The following is a 19904-nucleotide window of genomic DNA, read 5'->3' as shown; positions in this document are numbered from 1 at the left end:
ATGTTCTTCAATTAACACAGGTGCAATGTTAGGCTGCTAAAAAGAGAAGCACACCTGGCAGAGATAATTTATATGTAACAAAAATGCAAAATTAATGAACGTGCTGTAAGGGCAAAGTAGGTCAATAAGGGATTATAAATTGCTTAAAAGTCATAAAATTCTTCAAAGAAATCTTTTGAAATTTCTTAGGTTAAGAATTATAGGCTCATATTTAGCCATATTATTATATCCAGGGGGTCACAGATTCAGATGCTACAGGAGCCAAGCAGGTAGTACAAATCAGTGCAGTGGAACAGCTGGAGACAGTGGTACCCACCACTCCCATCTTTCAAGAGACAGATTCTACTTGGCTTTGGCAGATTGCTGTCATGTAAAAATATGGGGCCTTACTTCCCTTTTTATTCCCCACCCCAGGAGATGCCAGAAATTCTGGAGCCAGAAATCCATGTCTGAATTTTAATTATTATACTAATTTTTAAAGATGGGCAAATTCATTAAAAAAAAAACCAACCCTGTGTGTGTACCCTGACTGGTGTGGCTCAGTGGGTTGGACATCCCTGGTTTGATTCCCCATCAGGGCACATGCCTGGATTGCGGGCCAGGTCCCTGGTTGGGGGGCATGCGAGAGGCAACCAATTGATGTAGGTATCTCCCACACATTGATATTTCTCTGCCTCTCTTTCGCCCTCCCTTCCTATCTAAAAAATAGATAAATAAAATATTTTTTAAAAATCTGTGCATGTTATATTCAACTGGGGGGCCACCTGTTTTTTGACCTTTATTTGAATTCAATCCTCTCCAGTTATAGCTATGGAAACTAAGTGCACACACTTATTGTTAGGTGAAATAACTTGTCCAAGTGGTTAGAGATAAAGCCAGATTTATTTTCAATTAAGACTAAAATATAGTTATACTTTGATTCTAATAACAGTTATTAACTAACAAAACAGGTATGAGCTTTCAAATTTTGAGTGTTTTTTTCCCCCTAAAAAATGACTAAGCACGTAAGAAGGCTGTCCTTTTATGTTTTGTCATAATTTAAAGAAAAATGTGGGTCCTAACAAGTATTTCTTACTAAGAATAAAACATTTTTCTTTTTTATAACCTAAAAAAATAACAGCTTTATTGACATATAATTCACATGCCATAAAGTTCACCTATGAAAAGTGTACAATTTTTTTTTTTTTACCTTTCTATTAATTAAAATCCACTGGGGTTTGTGCAATGGTCGAAAACTTGATCCTCCTCCTTGGCAATGAGCAAATCCTCGGGCTCTGTTGGAATGTATCACACCTCTTGTAGCTATAGATGTACTATATTTTCTGAGTAAAAAGCGTGTCTAAAAAAAGAAGACAAAACGTGAAATGAAGAAAATAAGATTTATAAAAGAGTACTATTAGTACCACTGAAACTAACCATATTTAGTCACTGAATGTTCACTTTTTTGAACATCGCTGCAGCCCTAAAAATAACATGCTACAGAGTTATTGAAGCAAATTCAACTAATAAATAATAATCAAATGCTATGTGTAAACTAATTACATCTTGGACATGAGTGGGAGAAACAACTTTAAATACATTTTTGAGACAACTGGGCAAATCAAAATAGGACAGTATGTTAGGTGTGATGTTGTTAGACTTGTAACAGAGTAATATTATTATGCATGCTTAACTATTAAGTGTCATGGTGTTTGCAATTACTTTCAAATTATTCAGTCAAAACAAGTCTGGAACTACATAATTAAGCAAATGTGGTAAAAATGTGAAGAACTGGTGAACAAAGTAAAGGTATACAGGTATTCGCTGTATTACTCTTTGAATTTGTCTACAGGTTGAAAAATTTCAGAATAAAAAAGCAATATAAAAAAAATCAAGCAAATAGTCCTGGCTGGTGTAGCTCAGTGGATTGGATGCCAGCCTGCAAACCAAAAGGTCACCAGTTTGATTCCCAGTCAAGGCACATGCCTGCGTTGTGGGCCAGGTCCCCAGTTGGGGGCATGTGAGAAGCAACCAATCAATATAGGTGTCTCTCACACATTGATGTTTCTCTCCCTCTTCCCCTCTCTCTAAAAGTAAATTAAAAAAAAATTATTAAAAAAAAATCAAGCAAGTACAACTGCTGAATAATGAAACTCTAAATATGACACACTATATGAAAAATGTTTTTACTGTATTTTTCCTAATTTTAATTATTAATGCTATTTCACCATTTATAACACAGAGAAATAAACATATCAGAACAGTGTTAACCAATGGAACTTTCTACAATAGAAATGTTTTATATATGGGCTGTTCAATATAGCAGCTGTTGGTCACATATAACTATCAAATGCTGGAAATGTGGTTAGTGTGACTAAGGAACTGAATTTTAATTTACTAAGGAACTGAATTTTAATTTAATTTAATTAGTTACCTGTGGCTAGTGGTCAGACTACTATACTGACTACTATACTGGTCAGAGTAGTGTTCAAATGTTAAGAAAAATACAAATTTATATAGTGAATAATTTCAAAACTTTAAAAAAAATTTTTTTTAAATAGCAGAAAGTATAGAAAGAAGCAGTTATTTTCTTTCTATCCACTCTTCAATACCTGTCAAAATTTCTGAGTATATTAATTTTATAATCAGGAATCTTTAGGAAAAAATTAGTATTATATTATCACCAGGAAAATAAGATTAATTGCTGAAGCTTCATTATAAACAATGAGTTAGAGGAATTAATTTTCTCATATTTATTAAGAAGTTACAGAATATCATGTCAAATAGTAAAGAATAAAAGTAAAATTTCTCAATTCTGAGGAAATAGTCAAAAACAAAAACATTGAAGTCAAATGGTCTTACATTCCAGTCACCACTGATGATATCTGCAAAACTCAGAAATTCACTGGCTCTCACAAGATCATCTACTTCCGTGAAGAAATCTACGTAGTTTTGGTGAAGATATAAATTAAATAACTCTTCTGGCATGTGTGACATTTCTACCACTTCCTATAATATAAAAAAAGCATACATACATAATTTTGGTGGTCAAATCTGTATGTCCACAAATATAAATAATATATGTCTTGTAAATGTTACTAAGTGTTATTAAAGGCTTCTCACTTTACCTCAGGATGAACAAGCAATGTATCCCGTTCATACTCTGATAAATGGGAGGGCAATCGAGGTGATTCTAATTCTGTTAAAGGTGCTCCTATAAAAAATTTCTGGATTAAAAGTAACATCTTTATAATTACATAACACCTCTCATTTGAAGGTTTTTCAACACTGTAGGCACATAATTCCAAAAGTACTAAGTGAGCAGTTAAAATTAAAACACAAAATAACTGGAAGCTTATGTGAGTTGTCTTATTAGCAAGAAAAATTTAGAATTCTGATGCTTAGATTATGGCATTTCTGGAATTAAAATATTCCACTTCTTAAAGCACTCCACTTTCATCTTTCCAGCTCTGGGCTGCTTTCTTCCTTAGAGCCTCATCTCAATATAGATGTCTCTACTGCTTAATTTACTATGTAGGCAGAAGCTGCTCTCTGCGGGAGAGAACAGGAACCCCATTCCCTACTGCAAGAGGTTATAGAAGAAAGTTGAAGAGGATAAAGAAAGGGTGGAAGGAAAAGAATCAGTGGCATGGGCACTAAGCTTCAGCAGTCAGAGGAGCTAGAGACAGAGAAGTGTCTCCATTTCCATCTAAGTGATGCCTGTTTCATTTTCCTCAGGTGGAACAAAGGTTTCTACTTAGAAATCCCAATTTTCAACAGGAAGAGAGATGGAAAGCAAGTATAAGAGGTATTCACAGAGTTTTACAGGAAGATAAAAAAAGTAGTTTCAAACAGCTGGGTTTTGGTAACCAGAAAACAGTCTCAGATATTAACAGGTGTGATAAGCATGAGGCTACAGTGAAAGTCTGCTCAGACTATTTGTGATTCACTGATGCAGCTATTTTACTACAGATTTGAAAAACTATCTGAGACAATACAGAGGATACTATACACATAACACATTTTTATTGTTAACCATGATTTGCATTTTGTTCTGACATCTAAAACTATTCTGAAACTATAGCAATGACTTGCCTTCAAAAATCTGTGAGCCCTGGAGAGTGTTGCTCAGTGGGTTGTGTGCCAGCCTGAGAACCAAAAGGTCACTGATTTAATTCCCAGTCAGGGCCTGGGTTGCGGGCCAGGTCCCCAGTAGGGGACAAATGAAAGGCAACCACACACTGATGTTTCTTTCTCTCCCTCTCCTTCTCCCTCCCTCCTCCTCTCTCTAAAAAAATAACTAAAGTCTTTTTTAAAAATCTGTGTAAATTGTTTTATTTATTTTTTTAATTCTCACTCAAGGACATTTTTTCATTCCTTTTAGAGAGAGAGGAAAGGAGGGAGAAAGAAAAACATCTATGGGAGAGAGAGAGACAGACAGAGACAGAGAGAAGTATCAACTGGCTGACTCTCGAATGCACCCTAACTGGGGATCGCATGCACCCGGACCCACAGATCGAACCTGCAGCCTAGCTGTATGCCCTGATCAGAAGTCAAACTACAACATTTCAGTTATGGGACGATACTCCAACCAACTGCGCCACACCAACCTGGGCAATTGTTTTATTCTTTATAAAAATCACATCAGACCAATTAAAAAAAAAGAAAAAGAAATCAATTTTCTTCCTTTTGGACCATGAAACCAAAAACTGATTTTTTTGAAAGGAGAAAGAATTTGAAAGGAGAGACAATTTGGGAGCTTAGAGATGGGTGATGAGGGTGAAGGGACTGAGGAAAAGTAGTCATTAAAGACAGAAGAGGAGAAAGGAAGAACATCTCTGGTTAGGGACAGTGCAGCTTGTTAAGAGACCAGGGAAGTATAACAGAATCCAAACAAACCTGAAGCTACCTGGCAATCTGCCTAGCGCCCTGGTGGCCAGAGCTCAGTGCTAAGAGGGCTTGCTTGGGCAGCCAACACTTGTCACTAAAAATCTAGATCTTACCTCTGGCAAACTATAATTGTATAAGACTTACAAACATGAATATGGCCTACAGTAGTTAGATTTTATGTTTAATCGCACTCATATTCCAAAAATACTCTATCTAGATAAATAAATCTTCCTGCTTAGGCCTTGCCAAACGGTCTCTGCCCTAGCCCTAGATCTTTCTTGTAAGAGAACCAAATACATGATGTTTAAAATTTCTGGTACTTTATATTGGCTGTGAGACTCATATCTAGTAATTTTTTTAATGTATAAGGTTTTCTTACTTTTGCAATATAGAATTTTCCCCAAAGCTCTGAAGAGAAAGAGAGACACATCTTTTCCACCAATAGCTTGGACCTCTTGATGTTCAAAAACCTTATCAGGTTTTTTTCTTCGTCTTGATTTTGACAGCGCAGCATCTGATTTTAATGAACACATTCCTTTTCTCCTTGGGCATAAATTGTTCCTTCCTAAATAACATACACCCAAGTGACAATATTTAAAATAAATTTAAAATATAAAAGCTAAAACTTGTAAGATTAAGTCATTGCTAAGTGGCAGAGCCAGGATTTTCACCCAGGAAGTCAAATTAACTTTGAAAGGTAATGCAGCAAACCACATAAGTCAATCAGGTTTTGTCTCATATATACAGATATATATGACATATTCACTGGGGAGTTTTCATGCACGTGTACACATATAATTTTATGACACTGTCTCAATAAAAAAATACAGTAAGTGGAAATAGGTATATTTCTATTATAAATTAAAATGAGTTTAGTTTGATTTCATGATATAATGTCGTAAGAATGTATTTCCATAGTTACCTTTTGAAGAAGAAAACTGTAGGCTGTTTATTGCACTTCTGATATCACCAGAACATCCTTGACAGAGCAACTGTAGAGAAGTTTTATCAGGGACAGTAATATTTCCTCCATTCTAAAATGAGAAATTTAAAAATTTTTAAATGTTTTTCTAAAACAAAAACTTAAAACTCCCTAATTTTATAAACTTAATGGAAGTATACTAGAATCCTTTAAATTTGAATGCTAAAAAACCTCTGTTTTAAATCCCAGTCTGCCTAAGAAGGTACAAGTTTCAATCACTTCACGTAGCTTAAGGTAAAACTTCAAGAATATAAAATATTCATTTGCTTTGACAAAATTACATTTTGAAGTTTTCTATCGTTTACTATATACAAATATATATATACAAACATACATATGTATCTATACAGAGAGACTTCAAATCACAATATAATGTAAAATTAAATACAAAAAATTGACAAATTTTTTGTAATTTACATGAAAATCTCTACGCTGGGGTTTTCAACATATTAATACAGTCTGCTGAGAATTAAAAAGCCACAAACACACTGACTCATCTTTAAAGCCCAAGTTTCATACGGCATTTAAGATATATAAAATACACATATATTTCAAAGACATACATGCAAATTTAAAAAATATATATACTACACCCTTGGTAGTTCAAATATAAGACAAGAAAAATTTGTCCCCTCTCTCCATTCAGAACCTCTTAATGGTTTACTAATATGATTTAAACTGAATTCATGTGACTGTTCACAGACCATCACGTTTTAGATCTTGTAAAAACTGATTAAAACAGAATAAAGTACCATGCTACAATCCTTCAATATACATTTTTATTTTAACTTTATTAACCCAAGCTGTTTCAAGTCCTTATAAAAAAGTTACTGTCTGTCCTCTGTTGGTCTCCTCAAATCCTAAGCTTTGTTACCACTGTTAATATTCTCATATCATCTTTCTGAACCTTTCTTTTTGCACAAATATAAGTATATATAGTATCTATATGTAGACATAATCGGGACCATATTATCTATGCCTTATCATATATGATTATTTTTAATACCATATTTTTGTGCTCTTTGAATCTATTTCATTGTCTAAAAAAATGTTATGGGTGTACCATAATTTAACTTGTATTTCCCCCATGAAGGTATATTTACATTGTTTCCAATTTTTCACCATGACAGACATTTATATGCATCTTTGCCAATATGCATGAATATTTCTGTAGAATGCTCTCAAGTGTCCAAAGGTATGTGAGATTGCCCATTTTTCCATATCTTTGGCAATCCTGTTTATCAATCTTTTAAGTGTTTTGTTATGTATGTGAAAAATGGTATCTGAATGGTAATGATTTTCTCTGATCACTTGCAGGGCTGAACACCCCTCATGTTTACTAGCCATTCATATTTCTTCACATACTAGCTTCTATTCTTAGCCTTTGTGGTAGGCACATTTTTCTATGTGCAGGTGTTATGCCTGTCTTTTAATTTTCCTTACCATGCCTTGTGATTTACTGTTTCTCACTTTTTTGAGATAAATCTATGGCTTTTGGGCTTTTGTTTCTTGCTTAGAAAGACTTTCCCCCAACACAAAGCCACTATTTACTCCTCTCATACTGTCCTAATTTTGATTTTTGCATTTTAACATTTAATCATCCTGGGTATTATTTCTGTGCATAGTATAAAGATACAACCTTATGTTTCTCTATACGGATATCCAGTTGTTCCAACACTATTTATTAACTGTAATAACCTCCTCTTTCCCCAGTGATGTGAAAAGCCACTTCATATAGAAAATTCCCATTTATTGACCTATTATTGTTCTGTCTTCTCATACTCTTTTATTTGTCTATTATTGTCAACACCACACAGTTGTGATTTCTATGGTTTTATATTATGTTCCAATACCTAGATAGCAAGTCTCTCTTCATCATTCTTACAAAATTTTCTCGCTCATGCCTGTGAATTTCTCTTCCATATTAACTTTATTTTCATTGTGAATAGACTGAATTTAAAAATTGTTTGAGTACTTGTTTTTGAAAAAGTCCAGATATGGATTACTTTCCAAAAAGGAAATGTAATTTGAAATCATGATCCTTGGAGAAAATACTATAAATGTTAATTACTATGAACATGTAACTGTGGCTGAAGTGTGTCATCAGCAGTTCTTTCCACACTTTATATACCTAACGGTATCAGGAAAGACTATTTTTTCCTATAAAGACAGAAAAACACCTACTTAAACAAACAAACTTCAGATACTCAAGACTCTTTCTTATTACAGTAGTCCCTCCTTATGTGAGGTTTAATTTTCCATTGTTTCATTTATCTGTGGTCAACTGCAGCCTGAAAATATTAAATAGAAAACTCCAGAAATAAACAATTCATACATTTTCAATTGTATTTCTTTCTGAGTAGCATGGTAAAATCTTGAACCACTGCTCCATCCTGCCTGGGATGTGAATCATCCCTTTGTCCAGCGCGTCCACATTGTATAGCTACCTGCCTGTTAGTCACTTAGTGGCCATCTTGGTTATCAGATTGACTGTAGTGGTATCATGATGCTTGTGTTCAATTAAACCTTTTTTACTGCTTTTTCTATTTTATTATCATTCTTATTAATTTCTTACTGTGCCTAATTTATAAATTAAACTTTATCATAGATATGTATGTATAGGAAAAAACAGTATATATAAGGTTTGGTACTACCTGCAGTTTCAGGCACCCACTGGGGGTCTTGAAATGTATCCCCCAGAGATAAAGGAGAACACTACCATACAACTAAGTTCACTTAAGATGTCAACAGTTTTTCTTTATATAATTAATTAAGCTCTGGTTCGTGTGGCTCGGTGGATTGAGTGCCAGCCTGCAAACCTAAGGGTCACCGGTTCGATTCCCAGTTGGGGCACATGCCTGGGCTGATAGGAGAGGCAACTGATCCATCTCTCACACATTGATGTTTCTCTACCTCCTTTCTCCCTCCCTTCCCATCTCTCTTAAAAAAATAAATAAGTAAAATCTTTAAGATATATATATAAAAAAAAAGATTAAGCTACAGAATGCAGGAGATGAAAGTCTTCTTTACATCTTCCTATATTATCATTTTCATCCTGGAGACCCCAAACAATATCCTAACAATTTGATTTTGTAAAAGCTTGTAGGACTTGAATAGTGTTCTTGCTCCTTTGACAGTTCTAATATGCTTGCAGGTCAACTACTTAAGACAGAGCACATTAACACATTACCTCCATAACCAAGAAGTTATCTCTTTTTACCAATATCACACAACTTGCTAAATTAAATGCCATTTGCAATTTAATAAGTTAGTCTTTTTTTTTAATTTTAAAGAACAATGAGTGAGTCTTAAAAAGTTTTCAGTTAAGGTGATAAAGTAGTATATTGATTACTTTTATTATTTCTTACTGTTTAATAAATAAAATATTTAAAATTATAACTTGTAGTTATGCTCATAGAGAACGTAGACTTTCTTAAAAAAAGCACAGGTAATCCAACCACTCACTAATCACTAGATCTAATCACATTTAGCATTTCTATATACTTTCTTGTAGTATGTATAGGTTTCTTTGTATGTGCATTTTGTTGTTACTGAAAATTGCCTGTTTCATTTTAGCAGAGTAAATTGGAATCAGAACAAAATTTCAAACCTATCTGATACTTAACAGTTGTGGGATATTATGCAAGTTATTTCCTCCAAAACTCAGTTTCCTTACCTGTAAAATAGGGATAAGATACCAATTTTGTATGGCTGTGGTGAAGTTTAATAAGATCAAGTATGTAAATACTTTGTATAGTCCCTGACACATGTAAAGGGCTGAAGACATTTCTACTGTTAGCATTATCATATAAGTTTGCATCTTGTCATTTTTAACTTGACATTAAATTGAATTTTTCAATATCACCAAATATCTCAAAACACCAATGGCATTAATAGCTCATCCATGTAACTGCTTCTTTATTGGATTGTTTGTTTCTAATTTTTCAATATTAAAAGTTGTTATTTATTCAGCTAAGTGCTCTACACACACATCATTTTGTTTAATCTTCAAAACAACTCCTCCCTTGCAGATTTCCTTCAATTCCTTTGATCCCAGCAATGAAAACAAAAATTATGTTTCATGTAAGATCTAGAACTGTGCTGGTAGAAGAAGTTCCATGTATTTATTTTAATATCACCTTGATTTGAAAGATAGAAAAAATGATGTATTAAAAGTGACAAAAGCTGCTTCACAACAATGCTAGTATGCCAACATTGCTGAACTGCAGACTTAAAACTGCTTAAGATGGTATAGTTAATAACCCTGTAACTATATTTGAAAATGTTCTCACTACAAAAAACAATGGTAATTACATGATGGGACGGAGGTGTTAGATAATGCCTGGTGGCAATCATTTTGCAATATGTAAGTATATCAAATCAACATGCTGTATACTGTAAACTTACGTGATGTTTTATCAACTGTATCTCAGTAAAGCTAGAAAAAAAATTATTGACATGGTAAATTTTATTACGTGGTTTTTTAAAAAAAATCTTATTGATTTTAGAGAGGGGGAAGGGGAAGAAAGAGAGAAACATTGATTTGTTGTTCCCCTTATTTATGCATTCATTGGTTGTTTCCTGTACGTGCCGTGACCAGAGGATCAAGCCCACAACCGTGGCATACCAAGGTGATATTCTAACCAACTGAGCTACCCAGCCAGGGCTATCAATGTGTTTTTAACCATGCACACAAAAAAGGCGTCAACAGGATAAAAGTAGAGTTGAACTGTTGATGATTAATATACCTAGATGCCAGGAAACAATTTCTTGATTACAGGCACTGTTTAGAACACTAAGCCGAACAAAGGGAAATTGCTCTCAATGTGAAAGAGAAAACAAAGTTTAATAGTAGAAAAGGTTAAGGATTTTTAAAATCAGTCTTTCCTACACTTTCCAAAATGACATGCCTTCTATGTGTAATAAAAATTTTTAATTCTAGAAGTTGAAATAGTATCTCTAACTCCTCAAGTTTATATAATACCGCTTAAGTTTTAAGATTCAAGCCCTGGCCAGTGTGGCTCAGTTGAGTGGCTGCCATCCAGCAAAGCAAAAGGCCGTCAGTTTGATTCCTAGTCAGGGCATGTGCCGGGACTGCAGATTTGGTTGCAGGTCACAGTGCAAAGGAGAGGCAACCATCTATGCTTCTCTCTTTCTCCTCTCTCTAAAAATAAACAAAATCTTAAAAAAAAATTCAAATTAATCAGTTCTTAAGAAACTTACCTTATTAGCTTCTATTGTCACTATTCGATTAAGAAATTTCATCATAATTGTTGGTGCCACAGGATTGAAACTGTCAAAGTTTTATAAAAGAAAATGGTTAAATGATTAATTTAAAATACAATGTGTATTTTAACATTTTAGGCAGAAATTTTATTCTTACCTAATGTTTGACATAGCACACTCCTCTTGAACTTCTTTGGGAAACAGTAACCTTTGATTATTATCTCCACTGAGACTGTCAGAGATTATAAATACTAGAGGACAGCGACCAATCTGTACATACTTCCTAAAATAACAAAATATCATAAAGTTAAAATTTAAGCCACTTACCATTTATTTTGGAATTTCAGAAAACTTCACTGAAACTCACCTTAGAATTTCATGTAAAGTATGAGAATCTCGATAAAACTGGTTAGGTAAATCCTATTGAAAATACATGATAAATACCTGTTCAGTTTTATTCCCATGTAAATTTATTTTCAGATTTACATTTACCAAGACAGGAAAAAATGTTATCTATTCAATGTGTTACAGCCAGAACTTTTATAAAAGGGAAATATGAAATAGCTGATATCCTAAACAGTAATATCCATCAATGGGAAACCCAATTTTCACATTAAATTTCTTGGGGTCACTACTAGTTAGAGTATGTTCACTAAGCCATCATTTTCCAAGTATTTATTTTGCTTTCCTATACTTAAGCCATTAAATTTTTAAAGCCCATTAACCTAAAGCTACTCTATTCAAGTTTACTGAATAGGTTTTTAGGTTTCCACTATCATTACGCTGTATTTTACCACTATTAATACTGTGACATATCTTGAAATTGTTTACTCTACAGTTACTGGAGATTTTCAAAAGCTGTACTTACCTCAACAAGAATTATCTTCTTATCAGTTCTCAGATTATCTCCAATCATTTGTAGTTTGTTATATTTTGTTGCTCTTAGTAGAAACTCTTTAAAAACTGTTATCTGAGACTGATAGGGAAATACATGGAAGCTTGATTCTGAAAGGAAACATATTTAACCCTTGTATTTTCAACAACTTATATATACATCAGTATCATACATATATACATATGCATTAATGAATACATATGCAAGAACAGCTCACAATACTATAGATTGTTCAAATTTTACACAGGCAAAACTTCAAATTTAAAATAGGATATCCATTTTGAAAGGCAAAAGTCATGAGTATCAGGGATTGTTCCAGACCAGAGAATGTACTATGGCGTCAACTCACTTCAGAACACAGCTATGACTCCAAACAATTGGTAGAAATACTCAGGACTTTGCATACACAATGAAGACCCTCCAAATAAGTGTGTGACTATAAATAAAATATTTCCAATAATAAAGGTTTAACAACAAAAGTTGAATGACTGATTAATGAACTTGGGAATAGGGAAATTCTCCATATAAAAGACTGTTTATAAAGACATGCTAGATTTTCAAAACTAATGTTCCTATTTAAAAAGTAAAATTTTAGGAATACAGGATACTAGTAACATAAAGAGTGTGCATACTAAGGATATAGTATGCACAGAGCATATTTAAGAAAATCCAAGAGAAGGGATTTATGAATATTCACATTAAAATAAAACTGTCCTTGCCCTGGCTGGTGTGGCTCAGTGGACTGAATGCTGGCCTGTGAACCAAAGGGTAGCTGGTTTGATTCCCAGTCAGGAACAGGCCCCCAGTAGGGGGTGTGCAAGTGTAAACCACACATTGATGTTTCCCTCTCTCCCTTCCCCTTTCTCTAAAAATAAATAAATAAATAAAATCTTTTAAAAATAAAAAAGAAATAAAGTTGTCCTTCTATGGAACCCCGTTCACTGTGAAGTGGCCTAAAAGATTTGGCTACCCCTAGTTTAGTTACAGTAGCAACAAGTAAAACTATGGAAGTTAAAAATGATTGTGCTAGAGTATATAAGCATACATGTAAAATTATTACGTACTACATCTTTAAATTGGTACATTATTATTTTTTTTAAACAGTAATTTTTTTAAAAAGATTTTTTAAATTTATTTTCAGAGAGGGGAAGGGAGGAAGAGAGGTAGAGAAACATTGATGTATGATATATATTGATCAGTTGCCTCTCACACACCCCCAACTGGGGACCTGGCCCACAACCCCAGTATATGCCCTGACTGGGAATCCAACTAGCCAACCTTCTGGTTCACAAGGCCAGTGCTCAATCCACTGAGCCACACCAGCATACCATTATTATCTTTGGATGTTTGTCTTAAGGCTTCCTTCCCAATTCCAAAGACTTTGCCTTATGCTTTGATTTGATTCAATTCACACAGGTCTTTCTCCTCTTTTTCGGAAACAAGTTCCTTTAATATTTCTTAAAGCTTGATTTATATTGGAACAAAAAGATTTTATTTACAATCTACATTATCTAGCCTGAGCCTGAAAAAAAAATACACTAATAATACAAAGAGGTTAGCTTCTCCTCTAACAAAACAGTTAAGACTAAACCCTCATTGAATCCCCTTCTCTTCTACAGCAGACACTGTTTCTTTCCTTCTCCTGAAACTACCTCTCTCTGAAAACTAGGAAGTATGGGAGAAAATGCTCTCATATAGTTTCATTTGATTGCTACTCTGACTTTGTAAAGCAGCTGGTGGTGAGCAGATGCCAATCTAGTATAAGAGAGGCAACATATACCTTTCTCTCAAGAACATACACCAAAAAGGAATCTTAAGGATATGGATAGGGAGTTTGTTTCAAATGTCCTTCAATTAAGCACAGGCTTTTCCCAGTATTTCCATTACCTTCATTGCAAACCTTACCATGATTAAACATGATCTCCTTGAAATCATCTTTTTGGAAGTCTGGTAAAACTGGATTAATCCACTCTTGTACTTGAATACCAAGTTCTTTTGACAGAATTTTTATAGTTGTTGTTTTTCCACAACCAGGAGGCCCTGTTATTAATAAAATAGGTCCACCCTAAAACCAAACACAAACATTAATTAAGAACCAAAATCACTGGAATGCTAGAATATTATGTTTGAATTTTCTTTCTAAATATTAATTAATCCTATAAATACTTACTGAATGTCTGGTATAAGCAGACTACATTTCACAATAAGGCTGGCTGGAGCAAACCAGCTTTAGATAAAATAATCTTATTTCCTGACCTTTAAGAGTAGCTTCTGTTATTTCTTCAATTTTTGCATTATGGCCCTCCCAAGGACTGCTTAGTAGTCACATTAAAGCAACTAAACCTCAGATTAGGAAGGTAACATTTGAAACAAATATTTTTAGAGGTTACCTGAACTCATAAAATTCAATCTTAATACAGAATTTTTTGGATTATATATTTTAATATTGTACAACATTCTAATGGGAAAAACAGTTTGGACATCAGTTTCTTTAAGAAATGTATACTAAGAAACATATTTAGAAGATAGGACTCTGTTAAAGAGAGACTAGAGACTGTAGGTCCCAGTGATATTCTCTCACATGTAAATCTGATTTTAAAAAATAGTTCCCTATCATTTTTCAACTTTGAGATGAATCCATTAGTGTTTCAGTTGCCCCCAATGGTAACAGGTACTCTTTTGAATCATGTCTGGCTTTTGGATTTAATCCTTTGGATTAGCATTAAAATAACAGGAAAATATACAGGAAAAACAGAAAATGGATGTTAAAGTACTTAGGTGAAAGACTGCTAGGGAGCTGGACACTTACCTGTTGCCAAAGTACCTCCCCATAGATTATGTGCCAATTGCAAGAGAAAATTACTTTACAATGAAGATTTATAACTAACACTCCCTTAATCTAGTGATCAAAACTTAACACCAAAAACAGCAGAACCAGACATACTCCCTAATATGATGCAATATAAAATACACACCATGACTTATAAAGTATTCTTGCAAAACTGTTTAACTGAAGTCTATGCATTAATTTACCATTCTATTTTTCTTTGTTTGAAGCATCTCAAAATTAGAAAAATTTAAAAAGAGAGAGAAGAATATTCTAGCTTGGGGCTGAGAGTCAGTGTGGTTTTAGGAAGTGAAACAAAAAACATCAGCATAAATGAATACTGTTTTAGGCTATATTTAGTATAAAAGCTAACATGTAATTTGCCTGCTTGCTTCAGTGTGAGACAATCTTATGTGCTAAATATACTAGCACCTGAACTGGTTTATTGTGCTTTATGTTGATGACAGGACATAAGAGTGAAAAGGAGGTATAAAAATATAGGGAAAACTCAGTCTCATAATCTTTTAATGAGACCAGGAGTAGTAACGTCAGAAAGCTTTCCATGGCTAGTGATCTGGATTTATTTGAGTAAAATCATCATAAAGGTTTAACCCCTTACAATAACCGATAAGACAGAGAAATATTTGGTGTTAAATATTTCAAATATGTCTTTTATTACCTGTTTTGACTGCCTTTCTAAGACTTCAGCTTTTAACCATGTTTCAACTTCTTCAATTTTCTTTTTGTGCACAGCAAGTTCATGCTAAAAATTTCAAGTTTAAAAAAAAAACATTTTAACTCAAGGATGTTTGGTACATCAGTGCAGAATAATCTAAACATTTTAAAACTAGCAAACCATTAACATGATAAAAAAAGGTTGATTACACTTAAGAACTGACAACATTATTTGAAAATTTGAGCAGGTTTGGAATTATAAAATTTTTAAAAATCCTGTAATACATTTTGGGAAGAAAATAAATAGAAACAGGTATTACATTTAGCAAGAAAGAAAGAAAGAAAGAAAGAAAGAAAGAAAGAAAGAAAGAACGAAAGAAAACAAACAGATCAATGCTACTTTGGTGTTAAATTTAATCTAAGACAACCAACAGTACAATTTCAGATGAGACTGGGCATGGTCAGGATAGTATGGCCATAGACAACCAATGGTACAATTTCAGAATAACTGTTGAGAAAACTCTGAGCTTTGGGATATAAAATAAAAATCCTTAAATTACTGTTTTTTCCAATTAATTTAGATTTTGTGAAAAGTAACCTGAAAATGTACATCCCTCTCCTTCCTGAAATAAAATCATGTTTGTATGCTATTTAGTACCTGAGTTTCTGGTTTGTATTTATCCACCCATGGTTCATTTTCAGACAGATTTTTTTTTGAATTTTCTAGAACATATATCTGTTCTGCAGAAGATAGTGTTCCTTTTTTTCTAGTAGGAAATGTGCTACTTTCTAATGTGGAAGGCACATTCTTTCTTCTATGACTCGTGTTATTCACACTTAATGATGTGGCAGTAATAGTAGAGGTGCTTGTATTCTCTGAAAAATCATCAAATGATGGGTCTACCCAATCTGTGACCTGAAAAAAAAAAAAAGTCATGAAAATACTACTACATTTTTTGCATCTATTCCTTATATAATTGAGTTACTCTGTTTAAAAAAAATTGTATATTTGTAGTATTTAAAATAAAAGTCTCAAAAGTTAGCTCTTTAAATAAAACTGATTCCAGCCCTGGCCAGGTGGCTCAGTTAGTTGGAGCGTTGTCCCATACACCAAAAAGGTTGCGGATTTGATCCACAGTAGGGGCGTGCTTGGGAGTCAACCCATCAATGTCTCTCTCTAAAAATCAATTAAAAACAAAACCCTTAGGTGAGAATAATAGTAATAATAAAAACTGATTCCATATGTATTAGTTATTTTTGTACTTTACAAGAAGTTCAAATGCATACTTGTCTACTTGACCATGGTAATGATGAATACCATATAAAGGAATATAGAATACTAACTTAATTCTTTTTATTTATGTCATCTTCCCAGGATAAAGAGTAGGCTGATTATTTTAAAACTCATTTGTAGGACTAAAACATAAATATTTAAAGATTTTATTTATTTATTTTTAGAGAGAGGGGAAGGGAGGGAGAAAGAGAGGAAGAGAACATCAATGTGTGGTTGCCTCTCACGCCCCCCGATTGGGGTCCTGGCCTGCAACCCAGGCATGTGTCCTGACTGGGATCCAACTGCAGACCTTTTGGTTTGCAGGCCAGCACTCAATCCACTGAGCCACACCAGACAGGGATTAAACATAAATATTTAAATTACCTATCAAAAAAGGCAAAACAAAATAGAGAAATAAAATATTACTTAACCATGTACAACAGTGAGAAGAGTTATACTTCCACCTTAACCAGGTTAACACATTACATTTCATACATCAAAATAATCCCTATTAGCTTTAAGACTTTGTGAAGATATAATCTAAAAATCCTGATACTATAAATAATTTGTAATTATGACTTGATTATATTCACTCCTCTTTTAAGGACAGAAAGTTAGAAATATTAGTCGTGGATAAAGAAATGAAACCTCTCGGAAAAATTTCAGTCATAGCTACCTGATTCATTTCCTCCTCTTCAAAAGACTCACTGTTACTACAATTTTGGTCCTTTTCCTCTGTTTTTAAGAGTACATAAAAAATTATAGTAATCGTTTTAATAGCAATTCTGACCTACATGTTACATATACATTTTATGGCTTTATTTCTGACATAAATGTGGACTCCCATTTACCAAAGAAAAAAAAAGAGAGAGAGAGAGAGAAAGAGAAACAGCAAAGCTAAATAATTTACTTAAGATCGCAGATAAATCAGCTCTGGCTGGTGTGCCTCAGCGGACTGAGTGCCCCTGAGAATGGAAAAGTCACTGGCTGGATTCCCAGTCAGGGCACATGCCTGGGGCGCAGGCCAGTCCCCAGTTCCGGGAGTGTGAGAAGCAACTAATAGATGTTTCTCTCTCCTTCTCTTTCGCCTTCCTTTCACCTCTCTCTAAAAAATAAATTAAAAAACTTTTTTTCTTAAAGGATAAATCAGATCAACCACTAGGAAAATAGCTACTTTGCATATGAGTTATGATACTGTCTGATCTTCATCCTACTCTGGCTCCTAGCCTTGCTGAGAACTCACTCACTGAACCTTAAGATTTCTAAGAGGCAGGCCCTGTTGTTAAGCTTTAACACCAACTACAACTCATATATCTCTTTTATTCTATTGCTCTTTAACTCTAGAATGTTCAGTCTTTTCTCTGTGACGGGGATTGTAAGTATTTTTTAAAATTAAGGTTGTACTTTCAGTATACAGTTGTTTCACAATTTATAATGAGGCTTTTTAGATCACTAACTACAACAGACATTGGGCATCATTACACTGATAGCAGTAATAAATCATTAAGAACATGTACAAAAATGTAAATCTTTTGGGGCAATTATACGACCATTTTAGTGTATCATACCTTTGTGGAAGATACCTTTCGTCTAAGAAAAGTTTTTGACATTATAAACTTTAATAGTTCCCATCCATAGCATACAACTTGTAGTACATTAAAGTATAATTCACCTAGGAAACAAAAAGAAAAAAATTCTCAATTAAGAAAAACCAAGACCCTGGCCAGGTAGCTCAGTTGGTTAGAGCATCACCCTGATAGCCAAGGCTCCGGGTCTCATCTCCCGTAAGGGCACATACAATAATCAACCAATGAATGCATAACTAATCAATGTTTCTCGCTCTCAAATTAATATAAAAAAATTTAAGAAAAAAAACTGTGAGAATAGTAATTAATATGTATGATATAATCAACAGCATAATAAAGTTAAGGCTCAAAACCAGTGAGAAAGAACATAATAAATATAGATAATGTAATTACCAAAGTGCTTAATTAAATTTTTATTTTAATGAAATAAAATCTGTGTCAAATAATCTACTCATGGTGTTGTAAAGTATTTCATAGGAACTCAATAATTAGAGAAAACAAAAAAACCACGTATTTCTGTACCTACCTTTTGTTATTACGAAAAATTAGACAATTTTATTTGTGCAGTTTTTATAGGGATAATTAAAATTTCCCTCATTTAAAATTAGGTGCAGCTTTTCACTGCCAAAATTTAGAAACAAAACAAAACCCACTACATAGTGAATTCAAACTTATCCCTCACTTTGGACAAAGACTTTAAATCTTACTGTAAATTTTTTCCTGTAACTGTTTTCCTTATTTAAACATACTAGGAAATTTTTTGATAGCAGTTTTCTTACTTTCATAATTCTTCAGTGTTAATACAAGCTAGTAAATTCACCAGTTTTAAGTTAGCCAAAAGGAAAGGTTTATAAACTTATAAATTGGAAGGTATAGTGGACTCGGAGACACACAAAATGTCTAAATACTTCCACATATTATAAAACAAATCGTACACATACAAATTGTTCACGATTAGAGTTTTTGTTCTGGAGTTTCAAAGGGATACACAGGTGTAAAAAACGCCTATTTGAGTAAATATAGCTCGGAGATCGAAATAAAAGGCGCAGGCTGTTGTTAGGGTATGGACTCTAAGTCATTTTTTGACAACAACACTGACAATTACCTCCTTTAAAATGCAGGTAACTGCCCCTGATGATGCCACGTTCCTGAAATGAGACGTCAGAAGTAGAAGAGACCTTCAAGAATATTTCTAGCAGACCCACACCACCCTACACACGGCACAGGGTATAATAAGCTCAGACAGTCGTACAACGTAAGGCGGCTAATCAGCGAAGAGCCGAGATAGTCTCGCGTGCCCCGGCTCCAGGCCAGAGGTCTGCACCCCCACCCCTCTCATTTCCAAATGACATGGGCAGGTCGGGAGGAGGAGCAACGAGATTCAGGAAGGCGTGACTGCAGAGATGGACTCTCGTCACTAGGACAGGTATAGACACCACAGCCGCAACCGCGGCGGCCTTACTTGCCGGGAGCTGCATGCCCTCGTAGGCGGAGAGGAGCGAAGGAGCACAGACTCTGCTCCAGGTGGTAGGGCACCCACCCAGCCCTACACGGGCTCAGCGCTGAGCCTC

At 34.0% G+C, this 19904-nt stretch overlaps 1 protein-coding gene across 2 annotated transcripts in view; it reads right to left on the bottom strand.

The window, feature by feature from the left end:
- RAD17 (RAD17 checkpoint clamp loader component) overlaps positions 1 to 19900 on the bottom strand; it is a 28063-nt gene extending 8163 nt beyond the window's left edge. Inside the window, exons 1-15 of one of the 2 annotated variants that reach the window (XM_054578461.1) lie at positions 19796 to 19879; positions 19439 to 19481; positions 18316 to 18419; positions 16133 to 16390; positions 15479 to 15562; positions 13878 to 14037; positions 11946 to 12082; positions 11445 to 11497; positions 11235 to 11360; positions 11075 to 11144; positions 5792 to 5903; positions 5249 to 5434; positions 3108 to 3193; positions 2842 to 2988; positions 1190 to 1339 (exon numbers count right to left, since the gene is read on the bottom strand). In XM_054578461.1, coding sequence (XP_054434436.1) covers positions 1190 to 1339; positions 2842 to 2988; positions 3108 to 3193; positions 5249 to 5434; positions 5792 to 5903; positions 11075 to 11144; positions 11235 to 11360; positions 11445 to 11497; positions 11946 to 12082; positions 13878 to 14037; positions 15479 to 15562; positions 16133 to 16390; positions 18316 to 18357 — 1611 coding nt within the window. In that variant the 5' untranslated portion in view covers positions 18358 to 18419; positions 19439 to 19481; positions 19796 to 19879. Of the gene's footprint in view, positions 1 to 1189; positions 1340 to 2841; positions 2989 to 3107; positions 3194 to 5248; positions 5435 to 5791; positions 5904 to 11074; positions 11145 to 11234; positions 11361 to 11444; positions 11498 to 11945; positions 12083 to 13877; positions 14038 to 15478; positions 15563 to 16132; positions 16391 to 18315; positions 18420 to 19438; positions 19482 to 19795 lie in introns of both variants that reach the window. The other variant, XM_054578460.1, reaches the window with a different exon arrangement.
- Positions 19901 to 19904: the final 4 nt, after the last annotated feature.

This window comes from Pteronotus mesoamericanus, unplaced genomic scaffold, assembly GCF_021234165.1.
Source record: "Pteronotus mesoamericanus isolate MK-2021 breed Mesoamerican mustached bat unplaced genomic scaffold, CSHL_Meso_final contig_50, whole genome shotgun sequence".
Classification (NCBI taxonomy): domain Eukaryota; kingdom Metazoa; phylum Chordata; class Mammalia; order Chiroptera; family Mormoopidae; genus Pteronotus; species Pteronotus mesoamericanus.
Note: the sequence above shows the minus strand (reverse complement) of the source record. Positions and strands in the feature narration are given on the sequence as shown.